The 23,721-nt window shown below is 40.3% G+C and overlaps 1 protein-coding gene across 8 annotated transcripts in view; it reads right to left on the reverse strand.

The window, feature by feature from the left end:
• Positions 1-23,721, reverse strand: part of BMPR1B (bone morphogenetic protein receptor type 1B) — a 239,296-nt gene that overhangs the window by 17,754 nt on the left and 197,821 nt on the right. For 7 of the 8 annotated variants that reach the window (XM_066186348.1, XM_066186354.1, XM_066186347.1 and 4 more), the window contains 3 exons: positions 9,097-9,253; positions 1,318-1,420; positions 245-347 (listed from right to left, as the gene is read on the reverse strand). In XM_066186348.1, coding sequence (XP_066042445.1) covers positions 245-347; positions 1,318-1,420; positions 9,097-9,253 — 363 coding nt within the window. Of the gene's footprint in view, positions 1-244; positions 348-1,317; positions 1,421-9,096; positions 9,254-20,247; positions 20,326-23,721 lie in introns of those variants that run through there. The other variant, XM_066186355.1, reaches the window with a different exon arrangement.

The following is a 23,721-nucleotide window of genomic DNA, read 5'->3' on the forward strand; positions in this document are numbered from 1 at the left end:
TCTGCGCTAGGACAGCATTGTGTAACTCTAATGCATCTCGTGTTCACTGCAAGTGTGCAACAGAAATAACAGCAAGCAGCAGCACCACTCCACATACACCCTACAGGAATGGAGAGATACTGTTTAATGCCATTTATCTGTCTTCTGGATAAGGTGTGCTCCAATCTGTGCTCTATTTTTCCCTAAGGCACAAGGACCAACAGCAGGAAAAGACCAGCTTAGGACTGGATTTCCTTCCTCTTACCTCGATTCTTCAGTGGTGGCAGCGTAGGGTGAAGGTGTCTGTTACAGTAATCTTGGCCGGTGCAACATTCAATAGATCTTCTTTGGTGTGGAATGGGAGTGTCCTGCAACAAGCAATTTAGATAGAAAGCAAGTCATTATCCATGTTGTAAATATACATGGTCATTCTGGCATTGAAAGATGTACTACTAGCTGCACTGCAATCTGCTACAGATTTCTAGGATGTGTGGAGTAAGGATTTCTGCCAACCAGCGTATTCAGCACTATTTCATTCAGGCAATTAAGACATTAATTCACTCCTAACTTACTCCTGTTGGTGCCTTAATGCTGCAGAAAGGACTGGCTTTCTCTAATGGTGCAATTCAGAAGTGTGAAAATCACATACATCCATCAGTTAGACCAAAAATGAGTTAATATAGATATCCAAAATAGGTTAGCCAGGATAACACAGGAATTGCTGTGTGGACTAATTTAGCTGCGGCTTCTGGTCTCGTGGGAACCTGAATAAAATACATTCCACTAATCGTAATGATTAGACCATTCCTGTACTCATCTAAAACCATTTAAGGTTAACATGAGGAAAAGCAACCACCTTAGAATCACCTTGCTCCATTTTCCATACCCCTTCCACTCCTGCAGCGATAACTTGTTTTCTATCAGGTGATCACTGTACTTGAGGGGAGTATCTGGCACCAAAAATCCCAAATGAAAGTGCAACTGCATATAAGATATGGATATTGCTGCAGTCCATTAAATAACATCCTGACTAACTTTAGTCAGCATGGAGATTTGAGGAGTTAATACTGCAATTCTCTAAATCCAAACTTCCTCTGAGTGGGAATGTTACCAGGAGCAACAGTGCCAAAACCAAAAACATGAGTGTCTATTATTAGGAGGAACTACAGTATCATCTTTTGGGCATACAAATGCACTTCCCTCAGTAATCAATACAGATCAACTATCTGCCAAGTGAACAGAAGTGAGAAACACGGACACAGCAATGTCTGTTGGCTGCACTTTAATTGAAAACTATCAAAAATGCAAGCGACACTGTGGCAGAAAATGCTTCCTCACCCGACACTGGAAGTCTGAGCCCTCTAATCCAAGACATCCCTTGGTGACCAAATGTCCACCGGACTCATCTTCTTCTATTATGGTGAAGCAGTAGCCATCGGTGCTGTGGATTGGAAAGAATGAATCAGGAAAAGGTACTGCAGTGAAAAATGTGCTGTTGAATATTGTCTTAAACTTTGCTCCCTGCCAGGCAAATCTGCCATTCACAAATGGACACACTGGGGGCTGCTGTGGACCAGCGCCTGCAAACACAAGGGGCCTCAGAGCTGTGCACTTACCTTTGCAACATTTCACAGCCTAAACCCCACTAGCAAAGAGCCCAGTTCTGTGGCTGTGACCATTAGTGTGTTAAGACTTTGGAAACCCATTCAATGCAAGCTTCAGTGCTAGATAAGGTCTGCCTTGAGTGCAGGAACAAGGCAACGACATTTGCACCACAGTAGAGACCTGAAGAAAGAAACGCTTTTGAGATACTGAACATCAAATATTATCAAGAGTGATTTGTGATTCTTGTTTCAGCCATATTATGAACTGCAACACTTCTGTGTATGAGTCCTTGAATTATCATCAACACCCTTCATAGATGTTTACTTGGGTTATAAGCCTGAAGTGATCCATAATGCTTCCGTTTACAGGAACGTGCACCAGGGAGGACAAGTATCCTAACAGATGGCTAGATGGTGCTGGTGATAAATGTCCTTCTTTGATGAAGGTCAAATGCCTGAATGCTATGGAAAGAGGGAGTGGAGGGCATGGAAAGGGTGGCTGCATTTTATTGAGACTGCTGTGCATTAAGTTCTCAGCACTCTGAGGGGGATACGTAATGTGTAAGAAACAAAATCAGTCTCCCTGACTGATCTGCAGGAAGAAGATCCAAAAATAAAGAAAAAAAGTTCTTAATAGAAGACATTTAAGTCACAGAAAAATAAAATATTCTGTTATTTGCTCAGGAAAATAACACTGGCTATTATGTGCAATGAGTGTTTTTCAGAAGAGAAGAAGTAAACTCAGTTAAAACAAGGAAATAAAAAGAAAAAGAGATTAGAAAACTTAAATACAGCAAAATTTCAGATGATTTGCTCCTTACTTGAATGAAACAAGAGTCTAAAAAGCACCAGCAGCAAAGGCAATGAAGATGTAGGAAACAAGAGCCACAGTTACACATTTAAGAGACAAACACAATTTGTAAGTATAAGCTACACGACCGAGAGATGCTGCATAGGATCATGTCAAACATTGTCTGTGGCATATTTTTACATTAGTGGGGCAGGGTCTAGCCACAGTAAGCTTATTACTTCAAATAATAATCTATCATGGGTTACTGACTTCTGGATGTGAAAAGTAACCAACTGCACATTACAAATTACAAGCCAGCAATGACTTCTACAATTCTCTGACATTGTACATGGGAGTGAGGCAAAGGAGCCAGTAACCCTTCTGGGCAACAGCCACCTTGATGTCATTGCTCGAGCTGAAAAGATAGGAACAATAGGATTGCCAAGAGAGACAGTAAGAAATCCATTAGAGTAGAATATTATATTAGATTAGATTTTGTTTGCATGGTGCCTTTGATTCAAAGTAATGAGTAAGTTTAACCCAGGGGACAGAGCAACAAAACAATAAATTGCTATCAAGTGAAACACAAAAATGGACTCCACAGCTAACGGGCCCCAGCAAAAAACCCAAAACTCCTGTTTCATCAAAGAAAAGTAGGTGAAGGAAAAGTCAAATTGTTTGCAAAAGGAAAAAGAAGAAACAGAAAGTCGGCAGTTTTAATTCTATTTCTCTGACTTGTCACCTGGGACTCTGATTCTTAGCTCACTTCTGAAAATTAAATTCAGGCTCTTCATGCACTTTAGTCCCTCTAAAAATTTTACTCCAAATTTAAAAAGAAAAAATTAGTTTGGGTAGAGCAAAACAAGTTATAAAGCTCCAAAAATAAGAATAAATCGTGCATTTTACAGACTGTAAAATAATGAAGAAAAAGTGAGAGAAAAAAATAGCATTGCTGAGCAGGATAAACACTGGTACTGCTTGTCTCTAGCTCTAAGAAAAATCCAAACAACAAAAGGCTTTCATGCAATGTAAGAACTCATTATCTTTTTGAGAATTTCTGAGGTGCGTGGGTGAGAGGGAGAAGGGACTCTTCTGAAAAGAAAGAAGGATCTCCTACCTGCCTCCCCACTCTCGCCCCTGACCTGTTCTCCTGGTTCACAGGATGTCAGATGGACCACACACTGCAAGGAAAGGGCAGGGCACACCCCTGCTGTTTTATTGATTACCCCACCTCACACCTGACAAGGGTAGAAATGAAACTGTTCTTATTAATATAGCCAGTAAGGAACAAGACAGAGATGTGTTTACAGTCTCAAATTTTATGTTTATTTTGGTGACTACAGAAAGAGAAACATGTGTTCATAACTGATACTTGCAAAGCAGTATGAAAAACCTACTCTCTACTTCCTAGAAAAAAACTGGTAGTCTAGAACTGCTATTTTCTTAAAATCTGCAATGTGAATTCTAATTGTGTGCAATTTGATTTTGCAAATGGTGTGTAAAGAAGGAATTCAATGTGCTGTTACTGGACACATCTGGGTACACATTCAGTAACCTCCTCCACTGAAGCACCATCTTATTAGAGAATGCTGCAGGGGAGTGATTAAATTCACTTTGGATGCGATCACTAATAAGCACAGATTTCTTATGTCACCTATTTGCCAAGTGTGAATTCTTACAGCCAAGTCAAATGCCAGGAAAACAAAGGGAGTTAATAGTGAAACACTGACAGACACTGATATAGAAGGTGCTGCTACAATTACAGATTGCCACAAAGCAAGCAGGGATCTTAAATCAGACCTTTCCTAAATGTCTCAAGAGAGGAACCAAGGCCAACAGCTTTGCATCTGCTCACACAGATGTCCCCACTGGCCAGAAGCCATTTCTCACAGAAGATGTGATTCCTCAGCTACCAAAACCTGCCTGCTGGAGATTTCCCATCCAGCTCTGTGTGTGACACAGCCAGGGGTGGCAATATATAACTTTGAAAAGCAACATCTTTCCCTCATTCAATGCCTATCACAAAGAGACAGGTAACTTTCACAACTCAATGAAAAGATCTCTTATCTTTAATTTGATTTCAAATGAGTCCATACAAATGTTATTACTTTTTTTCCACTCCTCCTCTTTATATTCCTCATTTTGATACCAGAAAGAGCAAGAGCATCTTTTCACTTCCATCCAAAGCAACATCAGAAGTCTCTGCACTCTTTTTTAAATGATCAAAAATATCTTGCATAAAGGAGGAAATTTAAAAATAAACATTCAAAAAATTGAAAGGCTAAACAGCTAAGATCTCACCATAGCTCCTATATCAGAAAACATTCAGCTTTTCCCTAAAAACTAAAGTTGATTAAAACAAAAGTTGTCTGAACTCAGTGCTTTGGCACTGTCAATGTCTTTTTTCTTCTACATACCAAATTATGACAAAAATTCAATCATATCATCTGGAGAACAGGAAAATGAAAATAACGTCACTCAAGTGAGTTATCACCTTTGGTAACACTGGAAAAGCAACTTAATTATTTTATTGCTTTAGATAACCAAAGACACAGTTGGCCAGAAATACAATCTAGTAGGCAACACATAGGAACTTAAACTTTATCAGCCCAATCTTTAAAACTGTCAGCATTTATTTGTGCATGAAAATAGAGTGCGACAAGGCACCTAATTAGCCTCTGCCTTTACTGCAATCCCATTACAGTCAAAGCCAATTAGACGTAACACTGCGCTTTAAAATATGCAATTAATTATGATTAGACACAACTGGCCACGCATTCACTTTGAACAGAGAAAACCTGAAATGGAACAGTAAAACAAGGTCCTGGTTGTGTTCAAAGCAGCTTTGACCTTCTTTACTGAGAGCCTTTCATGAATCGCACAGATGTTCAGGAAGAAGAATAAAGTTTCATCATGAAGCAGTTTAACACACCCTTCACAAGCAGACGACTGTGAGCCTTCTGCAAAGGTTTTAACTGTCAGGGCCTTGAGTGCACTAATACTTATCAACTGCCCAGAGTGGCCCCACTTGTTACCCCTCTTTCCCCCTATAGAGAACCCCTGAGCAGTGGTACAGGAGTGCCTGTCTCCAGCCACGGGCAGGGCTATTGAAGGAGCTGTCTCTGCCCGTTGTGCTCACATATCCGTGGGGAAATGGGGTCCTGGTGAGTGAGGATATCAGCCACAGCTCCTGGGTTGGCTCCCTTTTGCTACACCTTGGCCTTAACCCTCCCTTGACGAGCTCACCCTGTAATGGGTCTCCCAAAATTTCACAGTGGTCATTTTTTAAAGCACACTCTAACTAGAGCTATGGCTTTTCTGCTTAGATAGAAAAGCATTCTGCCTTTTAAGCTGCACTGTTATCCTTAGCTCTCTAAAGTATTGTTGGACTTAAACTGGAGAAGTATAAAGAAAGGGAAATTCTGTATAGGAACAGAGCAGGCTGTTGGAGGATTGGATATGTATGTGGTTAAAGAATATTGGCTTTTAAATTACTACAAATACAATTATGGAGAGGATTTTAAATGGCCACCAGATGTCCTCATTTTTATACTTTTATATTCAGACTCCTGGTACTATGGGCTGGATATATACTTTAAAGATGAATACCTGTGGTAGCAGATAAAAATCTTCATGTGAGATGACAGAGAGCTTTTTATGAGAAACTTTTTAATGATGATTGCGATAGAACTAGCTATTCTTTTCTGAGGGTTTTAATTTAAACACAGCTGGAAATGCTTTTGCATTGAACTTTCAGAGGTTCCTGCTCCTGAGCTCATAAAATGCTTCACTGATTTAGTAAGAATCCTAGTAAGGACAGTGGCTGATGCTGTCCAGAGCCCAAGCCCTGGCTGTGGATGTACTCAGTGAATTTCCTGGGTGTCAGAGCTTTGCCAGGCCCTTGGGTGCCCCAGAACACACTGGCTAATTCCTGTTGGACTGGCAAGTCCAAACTCTGAAGGTGCAAGCACAGCCCAAAGCTTAATAGATTGATAGAGCTGACAAGAGGCTTGATTTTTAATTTTTTTCTTGAAATATAAAATACAAAAGGCTTTTAGAGGCAAGCAGATAATGCATGCAAAAAGTTTTACTCTGAACAGTCAATTTATTCTTCAGAAAAACACTGCAATCAATACTTCTTGAACTTCAAAATGGGGAAACTTCCTTTATAGTGACGCTCAGTGATTCCCAGAGTGCTTTTAAATTGTGCCAACAGTCATTCACACAGAATAAAATATGAAAGTCACTGCCTCACCAGCAGGATGATCCCAAAACTCAGGGGAAACTAATAATCCCTGCTAACCTGGTTGGTCTCAAATATTTTGAAACTTGGTCTCTATCCAGCCAACTAACTAGATACATATTAACCAGCTAACCAGACACCCAGAACCCATGATTTCCCAACAGTAGGCTCAGGATCTTCTTTCCTCTGTAATCCATAATTCCAGCTATGTAGCAGGAAATTTAAAAAAGGAATTATTACGCTAACAGTTAAAGACGTGCAGGGAAAACAAGGGGTTTTGTGCGTCCTTCACACCTCACTGCAGCTCTCACACCAAGGCACTGGGAGCCAGAGCAATGATCACTATCATGAACAGGATCACTGCCAACAAGCCATGAAGGCAGTGCATTTAAATTCATTTAATTTGTTTTATATTACTCCAAACTCCTCAGCAATTTTTCACTTATGCTGTTGCTCACCAGACAAGTAGCAAGGTGGGCACTGCTCGGGTGACAGCACAGGGCAGGAGAGAGTTGATCTAAAGCAAATCTTCTGACTATTTCAGGAAACTCCTGACTGGACAGAAAAGTGATTAATATTTGATGGATAAATTCCAGCTTCAATTATTATTTTACTGTCTAAATTGGAAAAAATAATTCTGGCAGCAAAGCAGAACATTCAAGCCTGAAGTCTTCAAGGATTCTGAAGACAAAAGGGGTTAAAATTTTGTTTTTTCTTACCACTTAACTGCCTATCCTTGGGCATTAACACCTAAAAAAATGTTTGACATTTGACACTGTAAAGGAGACTCTGAAGAGAGTTTCTTTAAGTACTGCAGTGAGCGAAAATGCACAAACCCATTCTAACAGGACATTTACTCATAGTTCCATGAAAAATACTTCATGTCAATGATGCCTACAAAGTGAGGTACAACAGCAGGCCTACCCAGTTGGGGGATAAACCTTGTTCAGTCAGTTCCTTAACATTGATCCCTTTTTGCTTCCTAATTCACGGATTTAAAAGTCATCTGCAAGTTCCCTGTTGCTGCATGCGTGAGACAGCACATATGAAAACTGTGGCTCTTGCTGGGCAGGAACAGGAAACAGCTGATTCACGCTGCAGGGGATCTGCAAATTGGTATCAGAGTGGGGTTTTATAGCTTTTTAAACTGACTGTCATGTGAGAGCAGCTAGGTCTAACTCCTGGCTGGTGCATGGTCTTGTAGGAAGAGGTTAGAATGGGGAAATGGTATTTACAGCTGTCACTAAAACTTTGATACATTTCAGGTTGAGAAGGATTAAGTCAGGCTGCAAAACCACACTCAAAAATCCAACAAAGCAATCGGTATCTTCAGCAGCCTTAGGCTTTCCCCATCTATCTTTTAAATACATTGCCTTGAAGAGCTGACACAGTGTTAGACAATCTCACCTCAAACAGCACTGCATCTCCAGCTGGGCTCACATCTGTGCCCTGCTTTGATGCTTCTCTGACTCCCACAGCTCCACCAGGCTATTGGCTGATAGTTGGTATCTCCAGTATCACATCTGCTCTAGCCAAGCACAGAAGTTTAAATTCCTCATATGGAACATAAGAGCTCAGCCCAACATTGCCAACATTGACATTGCTGCAGCTAAAGCAAACTGAGCCTGCACTTCAAGCCAAGACAGAGGTTCATTCAGCCTTCACTTAACCTTCATTCAACAGCAGTTGTATGTGTCCAGCAGGAGCTGCTTTTGGGTAGGGGAACAGCAGCTCGGTCCCCCCCAGATACCCCTAGTCACCTCTGCTTGCTTCAACCAGTGCAACACAGATCAGTGCTGAGCCTTCAAGGAGCTTGTGCACATCTGGATCTGCCTCTTCCCCAGGGAGCCAAAAGGTGCTGAGGAAGCAGAATCCAACCCAAATGAGAAATCTCTACTACTCTAAGCCTAAAAATAAACAGAAGGCTACAGCTACTAGACCAAAATACTCATCACTTCACCTCAAGATAGTCTTCCTTTTAGCACGGAAACAAAGAAATAAAACAAAAAACCCCCAAAGCCTTCCTTAAGGACCTACAGATACAGCTCTGCAGACTCAAAGATCAGGGTTCTTCTAAATAGTATTCTATTGGGAGCAATTATAAATTAATAAGCATTTATTGACATTTCAATATATCTCCATCAGGTCTCCTCTCATTACCTGCACGCATCTTTAAAAACAAAGTTCAACCTTCAGAATATTTCATATGCAATGCATTAAACCAAGTATTATCTAAAATTATAAATATGTATATGCCCTAACAAAAAACAACAAAACAAAACAAAACCAAAACACAACAAAAAACAACAACCATGCAGCTGATATCCAGGTAAAAATTACTTCTGATTTTTAGACACTGTGAAAAACAACTCATTTAAATAGTACTGCTTAAACAAAACCTGTGACACCCAACTTGGAACTGCTGAGCTGCCACAAGTATGTTTTCCCATGTATCAACACCAGGTACCTATCCCACAAACCTGCAGGTGTTGTTGACCGAGTCCTCAGGGCAGTGGTGGTGGCACTGGCAGAACAGCTTCTTCTGGGGAGGAGAAGGGGCCGTACTCTCACCATCTTTTCTGGTCTCCATGCTCAGCTTGCCAGAACTTCGCAAAGGCATGTTGTCTACAAAACTGGCTGTAGGAGAGGAAGAAAAAGCAATAGTTCTAGGCTGTATTGCAAGACTTGAAATGAAGGCTTTAAAATATTCCCACCTATCAAAATTTAAGAAAGTTATTTGAGATGAGCGTTGACCACAGAGTGTTTTTCTGTAGTTTGAAATGGTCACCATGGTTGAGGCATACTGGATCTCAGTGGTATTAGATCAAAGGGACTGATGTTTGAGTTCTGCCACTGCCAAGAGATATATTGTGCTTTTACTATTATATATTACACAGTACAGCTTTTCTTCTATTGCATTACACAGGTCAAATCCTTGGTTACACCTTTGAGCTTTCTTTATCTCTACAGCATTCAGCACAGATCTGCATTCACTGAACCCCGTAAAAATCAGTGGGATTTATGGTACTCCAGGCAGTACAGAACACGGGCATACAATTTAACAAAGACTAAACAGAAACTGATGTTCTTTCAAATTCAACAGCACATTCTGTCACTGAATTGCAAAAGCACTGCTTGGAAAACAAGGGAAAGAGCTCGTTTCTGTAAAAGAAAAGTCTATAAACAAAGTTAAAGAGAAGAATGTGGTTTTGGATGAACAATGCTGAAATATAGGGAGGTGATGATTTCTAAAAATATCAGAGTACTGAATCTCCATGGAGCTGGTGGAGTACAGCTGGAGATGTTGGTGATAGGCTAGGAGCTGTTTAAGCAACCTCCTTCCCCCAGCTCTACTCATAAATATCAGCTTTCAGTCCTTGTGAAAATTTTAATCCTCAAAGACAAAAATGAGATTAGCATGAAAAGCTCCAATGTGCAGTTCCTCACTCTCCTTTTGGTTCCCTGTAAGAAATCATAGCAAAGGGTCATTTACAAGCAGCTGTCTCCAATAGACTAGCTGAAGAGCAGGCTTGAAGTTCTTGATTTACTGTTAAGTCTTTATGAACAATTGTTATTATAATTATTTTGATTGCCCTTTATTCTAGAATTTTCCCAAATCTCCATCATTGGGACTGATATATTGTGCAGCTGACAAAAAAAAAAAAAAAAATCTACCTTTTTTAGCTCCCTAAGGAGAGATAGGGTAGGCAAACAGGCAGAGGGGATGGGGACAAGCAGCTACACTTCAGGGCTTGGATTGCAATCAACAGCTGAGGTGGGAGTGAGGCTGACCAACTCTGAAGCAGTGAAAGGCTGAAGGAAACACAGGGCTGTTCTGCCAGCCCTTGCTCTTATGAAGACAGGAAAAGCCCAGTCTGGGTTCCTGGAAGCATGGCACCAGCCAGGGAACATCATACCTCCAAGCTGCATATCCGTCCTCTCCTGTGCCAGCTCTGGGATAGGCACTGGGAACAACAACTGGCAGACAGGCTTTAATTCTCTGCAGTGTAACATGAGACAATGCAAGTTTACCCTCAGGAAAGTCAGAAAAAAAGTTGTATCTTCTTAGCTCTGGGAGAAGTGGGGCTTTGGACATAAGAACACTGCATTTAGAGAAGTGCTAGCCTTTTTAACATCATAGCCCTTCCACTCCTTGCACATTCCTTGCACAAGAGGTATGTTAGTAACATTAGGGCGATACACATGAAAGAGAATCATTCACCATGCCAGACAATTACTCCTATGAAACACAAAACTCACAGAGCTTGACCTTTTCTCAGTACCTCTGTATCCTACTGAAACCAACTGGCTCTTTGATTAGCTCACCTCTTTCTAAAGTCAAACCAGACAACGAGTTACAAAACATATACAAACCATGGGCTTGTAACCCTTGTGCCTAACAATGAGATATAAACTGGATTCACGACACAACTGGCTGTCAGTCCCATACTGTTTTCACTAACATTTGGCAAAATCAGAACTAAATGCACAAGTTTGCTCAAGATGCATTGTGTGTATGTGTTGTTGTGTACTTGTAGCTGTACCTTAAGATGAAGTAGATGCTTAAAATAAGGGAAAAACAATGCACTGTTGTTTGTTTTTCCTAATGTGATTAGGCAGCCTGTGTATAACAAATTAATATCAACAGATGTTTGCTCCCTGGGTCACAGGATTAGGGATTACCTAAATTCTCTTTCAGTTAGCAATTTTTTGTCAGTATTGCTTTCTTACCACTGAATGGGGAATGTTCAGCTATTAATATTCCTGTCAAGGATTTTGAGACTTCAAGCTCATGAGGCAACCAAGTGAACTTCTAGTTCATGAGTGTAATAGTTTGCTCTGCACATCATTTCCACAGCTCCTTCTACAAGCTACCTGCAGTTTTAGCAAGGAACCTTACCCAGCAAGGAGTGTAAAAACAAAAGCTTCTTACATCTAGCACAAAAAAGGAGGGAAAGGTTTAATTACACATTTGATGGTGCCTGAGTATGTTAAATTTAGGCAGCTAAATACCATCCTCGTACTATATGCAACCACAGATCATTCATTTTTCCAACAAGCACATAAGACAGTCGTACCCCAACACAAACTGCGGCCGTCACTCACCAGCAATGTGATCATGAACAGCTTCTGCAAAACTTGCCATAAACAACAGCTTACACCCCTAGAACTGGTTGTACTCTCAGATATAATAAGATAGACAGAAGTTGCGGAATTGAAATAAAAAATCTGAAGTACCATCAAAGCATTTCAGGTAGCTATTTAGAGATGTAGTTGGTTTTGGGAAAATTTAGGACAGATAGGCTGGCATGCAAATTTACACCTTCCAAGAGCTAGAATTAGGAATGCAGCCTAGTATTTTGCTTCCACCTGATGCCCAGGGTCAAAACTAGTGCAAAAGCATTGCAGTTCAGTGTCAAATATATTAAATAGAATAAAAGTAAAATAGGCAGGAATAAGACACTTCGATCAAGACACTTCGATCAAGCTCTTTTCTGTCTTCTAAAATGTAAAACTCTTCCCACTCTATTCTCTTGCTCCTTTCATGTCTTCATTTCCTGGCTGCTAGCTAAAATGATGGGCAGATCTTTTCCCTCTGAAATTCAGGTGTCTCACCCAGCAGATAACTGTGGAACACGTAAGAACTCTTCCCCTCCCACTCAGAGCTCAGTTTCAACAAGGTCTCTTGACTTCTGTGTCTGCTTGACTTCAGCACAGAAAGATTTTCCAGCAGACCCTTCCCCAAAGGGAAACGTGTAGGAAGGAACTCACATGAGAAGTGGGGAGAACTTTCCAGCCTGGCAACAAGTTTCTCATGATTTCATGTGTGAAAAGCACGCTGGGATGGTGAACAGCTTGCTCATCTTGCATTTGCTGCTGTTCTGTAACAAGCAGATGTTGGTCATGCAGACCTGGCTCTGTCTAGGGTTTAGAAGCCCTTTGGGTTTTGAAAGGTCTCCTAGAGCCCTGAAAGCAGGAGATTCGGAGCTATTTAAGCTTGGCTGCTTCTTTTCTGTAGCCTATTCTGTTGCAGTCTGCTCATGGTCAGCTTCCCATCCCTGATACACTGAGCACAGCTCGGGAGAAGTGCAGAAAAACACTGGTATCAAAAACGAAGTTATTTTAGTCTGCTGAGAAACTTATTGACTGCATCAGGGAAATCATCAAAGTAGTTGAGCACCTTAAGTTCATCACCAGACTGGTACAGATTCATGAAGTTCAGCTGAGTTTCTCAGCTTAACTCTCTTTTTGCACCAAAATTCACCAGCATCTATAAAACACCATCCACCACAAGGACTGGCAGTCAGCTGCCAGGGCTTTGATGTGTCTTTGGAGTGCTACTCCCGGGAAATATTTTCCTCTCTAGGACTGGGACCACTAAAAACTGTGATGTGATGGCCTCTGTTATGAATCTCTGCCTGAGAATGGGGACTGTGTGCAGCATGCTACTGCTTTGTTTTTTCCATGTGTTAGTGTGTGTCTCTCTCCATGCTTTGTGGTCCTTTACAGAAAGGAAGATCTACAAAGATCCTGAATCCAGGAGAAGAAAAACAATGAAAATAAAGCGCTGTAAAATGAAAGTCATTCTCATGGTCATACAGGATAATGTTAATGTTTAATTTAAACCCCTACTAACCTCCACTGTCAACAAATAATCCTTTTTGGATATAGTCTTCCATCTAGCAGCACTAAGATTTGCAGTAAAATACTTGATCATGTGGCAAACCCTTTCATGGCCTTTCAGGGAGTTCTGCTGTAATTTTTTAAAAGTGCAAGAAGCAATTGTAGATCCCCATTCTGCAGTGGCAATGAGGTAACTATGAGGATGAATTCTAACTTGGTTTTAAACAATGTTGTTGTCTGTTGGTTTGACAGGTCTGAGGGCAGTGGTACCTTACACACAAAAAGAAAATCACCTATTTAAGCTTTACATTGGCTCATGTAGGAGCAGAAAAAAAACCCTGATCTAGAGAGGCAGTCTCTCAGTGTACATTCAGTCCTCAAACTCTCTGCCATGACTGCCAGTAAGTACTTCAGCCCCTGCCAACTGTAGCCATAGTTATGTGATTTGGACAGAAATTTCTCCACTAGAATCTGGATAAAGCCCAGTAACTCATTTCACACTGGCCCATAGCCATTGGATGGTAATGACTTTTGGGCACTGCTCCGATTCAACAAGTCTGGTAATGTAGGAGGTGAAAAGCTCTTTATTCTGTTCCTCTGTATTCTGCGGTTTGAATTTTAAGCCATCCTGTTCCTGGAGGATGAAGAATTAGCAATAGTTATCTAAACGGATTGACTTCTGTGCCACAGCTGTGAGATTTATGTGCTGTCTATGCAGTGCAAAAAGCAAATCTCTCATGACCTTGCAGGGGTTTTTAAGGAGTTTGCTCCTTCCACAAACAGATGCAAAGGACAAAAAAAATAAAAATAAAAATAAAATTAACAGAGTTTTGCACTTACTCCTCTTTCTACACAGCATATCTAAAGGTTCAGATTGGTTCAATACCATCCATTCAAGTTTTCCCAGTCTAATAACAACATCTGGCCACAGCACCCTCTGACAGGGAGCAAGGCTTACTGCTTCAGAGAAGGTACACACCTGAGAAGCTCTGCACATCATGGAATAACTGTTTCAACTGCTCCTCTGGAAGGGAAATTAAGGATATTCGTACAAAAGTGTCTGAACAGTAATTGAAAACAAATTAAAACCATGCAAACCTGAGAAGAAAATCAGTCAATTTGATAAAATAGCAGAAATGGAAATTTTAAACCACAAGATGACTTTACCTGTGCCCTGCACTAATATACATAGTGCGCTTTTCCTCAAAACAGACTTTAATTAAAATACAAAACTATCTTGCACCCTGCTAGTTTCCTATGCCATATCATAACGCACAGCCTGCTGATTTCTCACCAGGCCAAGGTTATACCATCATACAACAGGATTGTTTTAGGAGAAAAGGGAAATAACTGCTAACTCACTGCACTTTACAGTTACCAGATAAATGAATTTCCACGGGATATTTTTTGGCAAATACTCAGCAATGAAAACACAGCACAGTTAAAAGACTTGAAATAAATGACACCTCTTAACTCAGCCTGATCTACTGTGTAAAATAGTCAAGAGGTAACAGTAGAACACTTTTTTATTGGTGACAATTATGTAACGGAGAAGGAAAACTGGATCATGACAGTTTCCCTTTGTTGGATATTCAAGGCTACCATAAAACTCAAGGAAGCATCAGATGCTGAGACCTTCATATTTTTGATCCAAAACCACAGTAAACAAAATCTGGCATTAATACACCAGAAAAAATGAAAACAGCACACTTTGCTTTTCAGTGTGTGACTATATTGCCCTAGTGAGCCCAATGTGAGATTGCTATCAACCTGTGTTTGAAAATAGTTGTACCTTGCTATCCAACTACTGTAATAAACTGACATACTACAAGAAATGTAACATTGTAGGGCTTATGTATGACTTGCCCTACATTACCAACCTACGCTGGATCTCCTGTACAACAAAAAACAGGGAACCTACAAGTTGCTCCTTCTCATCTGTACATTTCAAATTTTGGGGTGGTTTTGTTTATATTCAGAATGCAAATCAGGTTTAAAATAAAATGTACTTTTAAACAACCTGTCAAGGCAGTTTTCTTAAAAACTGTTCCTGTCCATATCCATAGATTTTCCACTGAGCTACAATATAGCTACAATATAGCTATAAGCATCCTGCACCACTTTAAACAATGCCTTTCTTTTTCAGAATTATTAACTAAAATGTTTAGCATGTAATGTAACAAGCTGTGACAAAGCCACTGAGAAAAGACCCTCCAAACTAATACCCATTCCATACTACTCACAGCTTACAAACACAAAGGCTTCTTTGGTAACACAGCCCATGGAAAATGCACATGAAATTTGCAGTCTGTTTTCCACTCATTTCTGATGCCCATGGTTAATCTTTGACATAGTTTTCGTTTGGAAGAAAATGGGAATTGGTTGGCACATTTTTCATAGCATGAGATAATGTAGCAACACATTTTAAAAAAGTAGAAAAGAAAGACAACTTTAAAATTTCCAAAGGTAAGTGCATGCAAAGTGTTTTATCCTGTCAGGTTGGACTCAGGAAAGTCTATTCTTATCCACTGTAGTTCCCCATTAATAAATATTCCCCAGCTGTGTCAAACATCTTGTCTAATTCTACATTCTACAATCTTTTGGTTCAATGTGTAAATGCTCAATGACAAAATAAAAGCTTTTTAAATGTAAGTTAGTCTTTAATATTTGCAAAGATGAACAAGCAGGTAGTTCACATAATTAAGATACCAGCACAATTTCTTTATTTTTAATCTGTTTTCAAGAGCTGTATTTTACACAGCAAAGGTAAATGTGTTGGAGCTATCTATCTGGAACAAATAAATTTAAATACTTCATAAACACTAAGGTGAGATCCAAAGTCCAATGTGAGAATGACTGATTCTTCTGGACACAGAGAAAACAGAGACATTGAAGGCCACCTTTGCATCTGTCTTCGGTGTCAACACCATCTCTCAGGAATCTCTGACCCAAAAGGAATGCTCTAAGGAAGACATTCTCTTTGTCAAGAAGGATAGGATTAGAGAACACCTAGACAAATTTGATATCTGCAAGTCCATAGGCCCCAACGGGACACATCTATGAGTGGTGAGGGAGCTGGCACACACCAGAATGAGTCTGCTCACGATCATCTTTGAAAGGTTGTGGCCATCCACAGAGGTCCATAAGAGCTGGAAGAAAGCAAGTGTCACCCCAGTTTTCAAACAGGGCAGGAGGGAGGAGCCAGGGACCTACTGGCCCGTCAGCCTGACTTTAATGACTGAGGTCAGCTCACTAGGGTTTGGTCCCATATGGGCCACTCACTCAAGAGTCGGACTTGATGATCCTTGAGGATCCCTACCAAGTCAGAATATCCTGTGAGAGGAGAATGATGGAGCACCTCATTCTAGAGGCCATCTCTGTCAACATGAATGACAAAAAAGTGATTGGGTTAATCAACATAGATTCACAAAGGTTAAATTACACTCAAAGCAGGGGAGAGAAATTAGGGCACAAATATGTCAAAAAGGCAATTTGGATATTAACAAACAGCAATCTATGCCACACTCCACATCTTTAAAAAAATATTAAAAACAATTGGAAAGATTATTGTTAACATCCTACAGCAGTTATCTGTTTCTAAGCTGAAAATCACCGCATATACCTGCAGTTCCAAGCAGCAAACACCAAATGTGATCATCAGGAGATTACACAAATATCACTACAAGTGATCCTGAAAACTCTACTGAATAGCAGCAAGAGGGGAAAGAATACGCAGATGAGATGCTGTAGTAGGTTGAAGGCAAAACAAAGGAGAGGCTCCAAGTCAGAGATACAATTTAATAGAAAAAAAAAGGAAAGAAAGTAAACTAGAATAGATACAATAAAACAAAAGACCACTGACAGAGTCAGAATACAGCCTGAGCGGAGTGATAGAAGCAGTCCAGATGAGGTGGTCTTCCTGAAGCAGTGATCCTGTAGAAAGGTCTGGTAGCTCGGGTCCTCTGGGAATCCAGTGGGTAAATGCCCCTCTGGTGTTCAGAGTCTCAGCTTATATCCAGGCAGGAATGCTTGGTTCCTCCCTCTGGGCGGAGCATCTCACAATGGGATGGTGAGTCATGTGATAAGGCCTGATGGGCCCATTAACAGGAGGTAGTCCAGGAGGGGATTATCTGTGAGCTGTGTAGCAAAGGTGCTGATGGGCCCATTAACAGAAGATAAGCCAGAGTGGAGGAGGCAGGGAGCACTGCCTCACCTGGTTTCAACAGTTCATGAAGATGGTGATGGAATATACTTCAACCCAGGACAGATGCAATGCAATGTGATACCATTGCTACTAATCCATGCTTTTCTATCTGATCTTTAGGAAAGCAGCAAAGATTGCACTGGGCAAGCTGCAGATTTTTACTTATTATCATTTCAGATGATACTGAGATTGAGGCATTCAGACAATGGAATTTAAAAGAAACAGCACGAGAGAGCTTTGACCTCATGGCTCTCTTAGATATGTTTAATAAATCACTGTCACTCCTGTCGCCTTTCCAAAAGAGAAGGAACACAAGAGCACCATGTGGCTGAGACAAAAATAGTGCCTGGAAGATAAAAATATCAGCTAGCCATTCTCACCTCAAGATCAAAGACTGCACCTGGATATTAAAACATAATTAGCATGTGCACATGCCATGCTTGCAGAAACCAGTGCCAACACTATTCAGAGGTGCCAGTGCCCTTCTGACTCACTGGGTTTGTCTGTTCAGGAGTAAATGTGACATAACCCTAGCTCAGCCTAAAGAGCAAATTACTTCATAAATTACCAACTCCTTTCTAATTTCTGCTACATTGGTGTCATTCCCTTTTTTCTTCTTGTAAGAATAAATTAAACAGTGTAGATATTCACAAAACCAGAACTGTCATATAGCTGCTGTGGTATAAGCATGGTATATTTTTAATGGTTTTTGGGGTTTTTTTTTCAAATTCTGTGGCTGTATATATAACTTCCTTTAAACTCAGTTCATTGATTAATTTATCATGCTTCCCAAATCATGGGGATGATGATGCTTCCTACCAATTCCCCTTCCAACTTTTTCTCTAGTGTCCGTCTATCTTCCAGGACAGATTATTTGGTGTCTGAAAAAATAAGTAGTATTTTGATAATTTTTCATGGATTAATGTCATCTACTTCCCAAAATCTCGCGTTTATGACACTCTCAGCAACTAACTGTTGCTGAATGAAGTGCTCAAGAGTCTCCAAGAATTTTTCTGCCTGGAGGCAAACGCCACCCCGACAGGTCACCAGGCCAAGCAGAGTTTCAAGCAACTGAACAAGTGACAGTATAAATTCCTGCCCTGTTAAGCTGCCAAGGCAGGGGCTGCATTGAACTGACTGCTGCTACTGTTGGTCTCACCACACACGCTGCACAGGCATTTGAGCTGCATGTGTGGAAACCGTAAGCGATGAAGAAGATCTTTGTGTTCATGAACGAGGGCTGAGGCACAAACCTTATCTTCTGCAAACACGGCCCAATGCAACAGAAAGTGTCATTGACTTACTCACTTTGACAGAAAACAAACAAATCCATTTAGAGGGGGAGGAAAGCATCTCTGCTGCAAACCAAAATTAATTGCACGCACGGAACAACAATAATGAATTCTGACTGCAGACATAAGCGCTACGGTTTTCCAGAAGTGTTTGAGCAGCCTAAAAGCATTTCCCTCTCTGAATGCTCCAGAGTTCATGTCTAGGCAGGAAGGGAGTGTGTGCCACCCATGCAAGTGACACTGCCACCAACCCAACCCATCAACTAGTGCCCCCCAACAGGCTTCCATGCTCCCCCATCACTCTGGCCTCTGCAAGAGGAGGAACTAGCCCTCAACCCCACTGTGTTTGCTTGCTTTGCTTCTTTCCCAATGTCATACAGATGTATCTTCACAACTACACTTCACACACAACCTCAAAACCTAAGTAATGTGCACTGCAAACTCTTGGTGAGCTCACATCCCACGCGCTCATCTCCTTGACCAGAAGTTTTCAAGAGATGCATGACCACCTTTTCTTTCATTCTCTACAGTTTTCTCTATAATTCTCATCAAATGTAAAACTTTTTTTTTTTTTTCAGTATCCAGCCAGATATGAACAGCAATGAATAGGAGAAAAAGCACATTTGTTTTTATTATTTGGCTATTTTTCCAAATAAATGGCATTTGAAATGTATAGAACAGATGCAGCATTTTAATAAGCATTACTGACATACACAAGCACTACATACCACCAAAGTTAGACAGAGGTGCGACTATCACTGAAGCTAAAACCAGTCTCAGCACTGAAATTCATGCCCACAATGCAAACCTGGCACCAAAATTAGCCTATTACTGCCAAAACATTTATTTTTAAATTAACTTCAAATCCAAAGGTTAATATAAAGGAGAGAAAGTGAAATATCATTTTAAGATCAGGCTGATTTCCAAGTTCTAGTTGTTCTAAAAATCTCTTCCTCAATCCTCACCAAAATGGAAAACAGGAAATCTTTTGTTATATCTGCAGTATTTTCTCTGTAAATCTACCACCTTTCTCCTTAAATCTAAACCCAAGCGCACCTAAAGGCTTGCATCGGCTTCCTGACACTGCATAAACTCTGAGCTCCAGTCCAAGTGAATGAATAGGAAATCTCCAGAGAGTGTGTGTGTGTCCCTGCAGGAACCAAAGCTGCAAACACAAGACCCTGTGCACCATAAGCAGCTGGCTCCCTGCTGCCCCACATCTTGCCAGCACACCAGCAACACTGCTTTTCCGTCAGCCCCTCTCTGACCTTTCTGAAGAACCCACTGAACTTCACTGTTTTACATTTTTTACCCCAGTCCCTCAAGTGTTCTGCTCAACCCAGGCTTAAAAAAAAAAAAAAAGAAAAAAAAAAAAAAAAAAAAGAAAAAAAAGAAAAAGAAAAGAAAAAAGAAAATAAAAGAAAGAAAAAAAATGAAAAAAAGGGGAAAGACAAGGGCAGGGGGGAAGCACAAGTGCTTTGTGAGCTGAAAAGCTAAAGCCTTCCACTTACACGGAGTTTCCGCACGCTCGCTACACCGCTGCCAGATTCCCCGAGGATGAGAGTCATGTGAGGAGGCAGAGGGTGGCTCTGCTAAGCAAACACAGCACCGTAGGCCAGGCTAATCCTGCACCTGTGGTGTGTTATTCAGCAGTAAAGAAATGTAGTCCAGACTGCCTCTGCTTAATACAGCTCAGCTGTTTCCCTCTGTGCTCGCTTTGATTGTAAGCTGGCAAACAATTATTATTTCAGCCAGGCGCAAAGGGGTATTCAGGCTACATAGGATATGACAGTAAAAAGGTGAAAGAAAAAGAAAATCCAGGAATTACAAATAAAACAAAGATCCTGAGCAATGCACAATTTCTAACTCTTTCCAGATGGTTGGCAACGCCTTCCAAGGTCAGTATATAAAATGCACACTGAAGTTGGAGCCTTCTGCTCCTCACTTTCCTTTAAAGTGTGACTACTTGTGATATGGGATACACTGCAGTGGCCTGGCCCTCATTTACCCAATTCAATACATATTTGCTGATGAGAGCAATCACAAGAAGGTTTTGATGAGGTTTTAGGCTTCTTATGGTACAAAAAAATGCAAACCGAGAACAGACTATGAAAAGAAATGCACACAAACAGCAATTTGGGATTTTTTTTTTCCAGAAACAGAGCCAGCAAAGAGGTTGTGAAGTTGCTACTAGGATACGTAGGCTTTATCATAGCACATCACAAAGAAACCCAGAAAATCCCCATAAAACCAAAACAACAAAACCAAGAAACAACTGGAAAAAAAAACCAAAAAACACACAAACAAGCAAACACAGGAAAAAAAAAAAAACCAAACCAAATCAAACCAACAACAACAAAAAAAAGGACAGGAAACTTGATAAACTGCATCAAACAGCATCAAAATTTTGTCCCATTATGGAACAATAGCAAGAATTTTATTTCAAGGTAGAGTACATAGCCATTTAATGCATATTATGATCCTGATATTTGCTGTGCAAGTTGACTAACCACTGATAAAAATTCCCTGTAATTGTGATCCACACGTATTTATATAAAACAAACCAATACCATTTAAAAACAAAACCACAGAGATTAGACTATTATTTCAGATACCTGAAATAATTTAGTTAACTTAATCTGGTAATCGGGATTTTGTCCAGGTAATATGGTCATAATATACCACACATCCTTCATATAACATCTATAATTTCTGTGGCAGTATGTAACTATATAATAGATGATAGATGTGTATAACATGTACATATGTAAGAGAGCATTACTGATGGCCAACAGATGCTGTTACTAATGTTTCTTTCTGATAGTAAGCTGTAAACATCAGACATAGCAGTCACAACATATTCACAGCATTTGCACTGAAATGCTCTTCTGTACAAAATGATACTTCAGTCTCTGCTCCATCATTCCCTAATCTAATTCGAAGTTTGAAAACTGGTGATGAAAAAAAGAGATATCTGCATACTCAGAACTATGTATCAAATTTCTTGGTGGAACGTTTATTGCAGCTGCTGTTTACCAATGGGATTATTTCCAAAGAAATAGGAGCTTTATTCCTATGAGAAGATGCTCATAACTAATCTGGAACTATATGAACTTTCAACTGGTTTCTTACAGAAGAGCTAACTCTCCAAGATGCGGAGTGAAACAAGTAGGATATCTAGATATTTGATTAGATCACAGAGTAAAAAGTAAGAAACAAGATTTTATACAAAGTAACATCAAAATAAAAAAGCTGCCTCCAAATTCCTCTTTCAAAAAATTTGCATGTGTTTTTTTTCAAGTACTTAATTCTTTTTTTGGAGCCTTACACATCTAGTATCTACTGTACATTCAAAGCTACTTGATACTAGCAGAGGCAATGGCTAAATTTTTCCTTCTCCATACTCTGGTCTGTTCCTGATTCATCCCTAGTTTAGAGAACTACCTGTAACTCTATCAAGACCACATGTACCAAGTGAAAAAGATAGATGATGTCTAAATTTCTGCCAACACAGTCCTGCTAGAAACTGCTTGATGCTCCTGGCAGCAATCACATTCCTCTCTTTAATTCTCTGAGGGCATCCTGCTCATTCTGCCTTGTCTTTCCTGGAGCTCATTCGTGGCAATGTCCAACAAAATCATCTTCAGAGTAGTAAGTAGTGTTTTGAATTTGCCTTCTTCGTACACTGTGGCCTTTGCAGCACGTGTGGCGTTACCCAGGCTGTGCTCTGTACCAGCCTGCTGTTCTGCCAACACAAAGCTCAAAACCTGCTTCTAAGATAACATGAAAACTCACAATGAAAAACATGGAAGCTGGAGCATAAACAAGACTGATATAAGTGTCTCTAAGTAGGAACAGCTTTCATATACAGTTCTTCTTACAACCAGTCACACACCTAAATGTTTACATTTAATTAGCTCTCAAAACAGTGGACTAGATGGCTGTGGAGACACAGGAATTAGAGACATAGACTGTTTTGTATATCGCTAGCTGAACTTCACCTAAACCCAGCAAATGCTTCCTGCTAGATTGCCTGTTTGAAACCAGAACACTGTGCTGGCTGAAATACTTGAAGGGTGATATCCACCTCACAACACCTACATCTGTGATTTCTGATAAATACTCTTCTTGCAAGTCAAAACACTCAGGAAAAGGTCATATTGACAAGCTGACAGGATGTGGAAGAATATTAACCCTTAAAGCCGTGAGACATTGCTACTCCCCATATTATTTAAATTTGATGGATCAGCAAGGAACTTTTGTTCCCAAGGTAGTAATAACAGAGCATTACTGATGAGTGGTAAATCTGCTGCTTCATTTTTCTTTCTTTCTTTACCTTCTCTCTTCCCAGAGCATGCACTTACCCCTATTGCAAAGGAAAGCCTACCACTCTCCATTCACAACTAAGCCAAAGGTCGGGAAAATATAAAAAAAATCATCTTTCTTTCATTAACTGATTTAAATGTCATATAAAAAGGCCTAGAACAAAATACAGTAATTGCCAGCTGACTGATTATTTTCTCATCCTCTTCCAGGCCTCAACACAATGCCTTTGTTAGGCTGCCTGCCAGTGATGTTTGGAACATTAAAATATACCAAATTTCTGCAAAGATTTTGTGTTGCAAAATGTGCTCTGATGGACAAAACTGAAGCAAACCTAAGAGCAATCTGATATTGCTCACCTTAAATGATGAGGGAAGTGAGAATACTGTTTGCTGTCAACACTCCCTCAGGTTTGTATCCGTATTCCTAGAACAGTTCAGTAATAGGAGGTTGGAGGTTAGAGGTGGCCAAGGACAAGTTTTGGTTCCCAATTAACACTACTGAGCCATGAAAGCCTTGTCTAGCAGGCGCCATCACATACAAACTATCCTCCCACTGCACAGGGCCCTTGCTCTCTGCAGAGTTCAGTGTCTCCTGGCTTGCTCAACAGTGTAAGCAGAGGGATCATTAGTTATGACTAGTAGAGTCTAGGAGATAATGTT

Source organism: Chamaea fasciata, unplaced genomic scaffold (assembly GCF_029207755.1).
Source record: "Chamaea fasciata isolate MVZ Bird 193981 ecotype frontalis unplaced genomic scaffold, bChaFas1.0.hap1 SCAF_6, whole genome shotgun sequence".
NCBI lineage: Eukaryota > Metazoa > Chordata > Aves > Passeriformes > Sylviidae > Chamaea > Chamaea fasciata.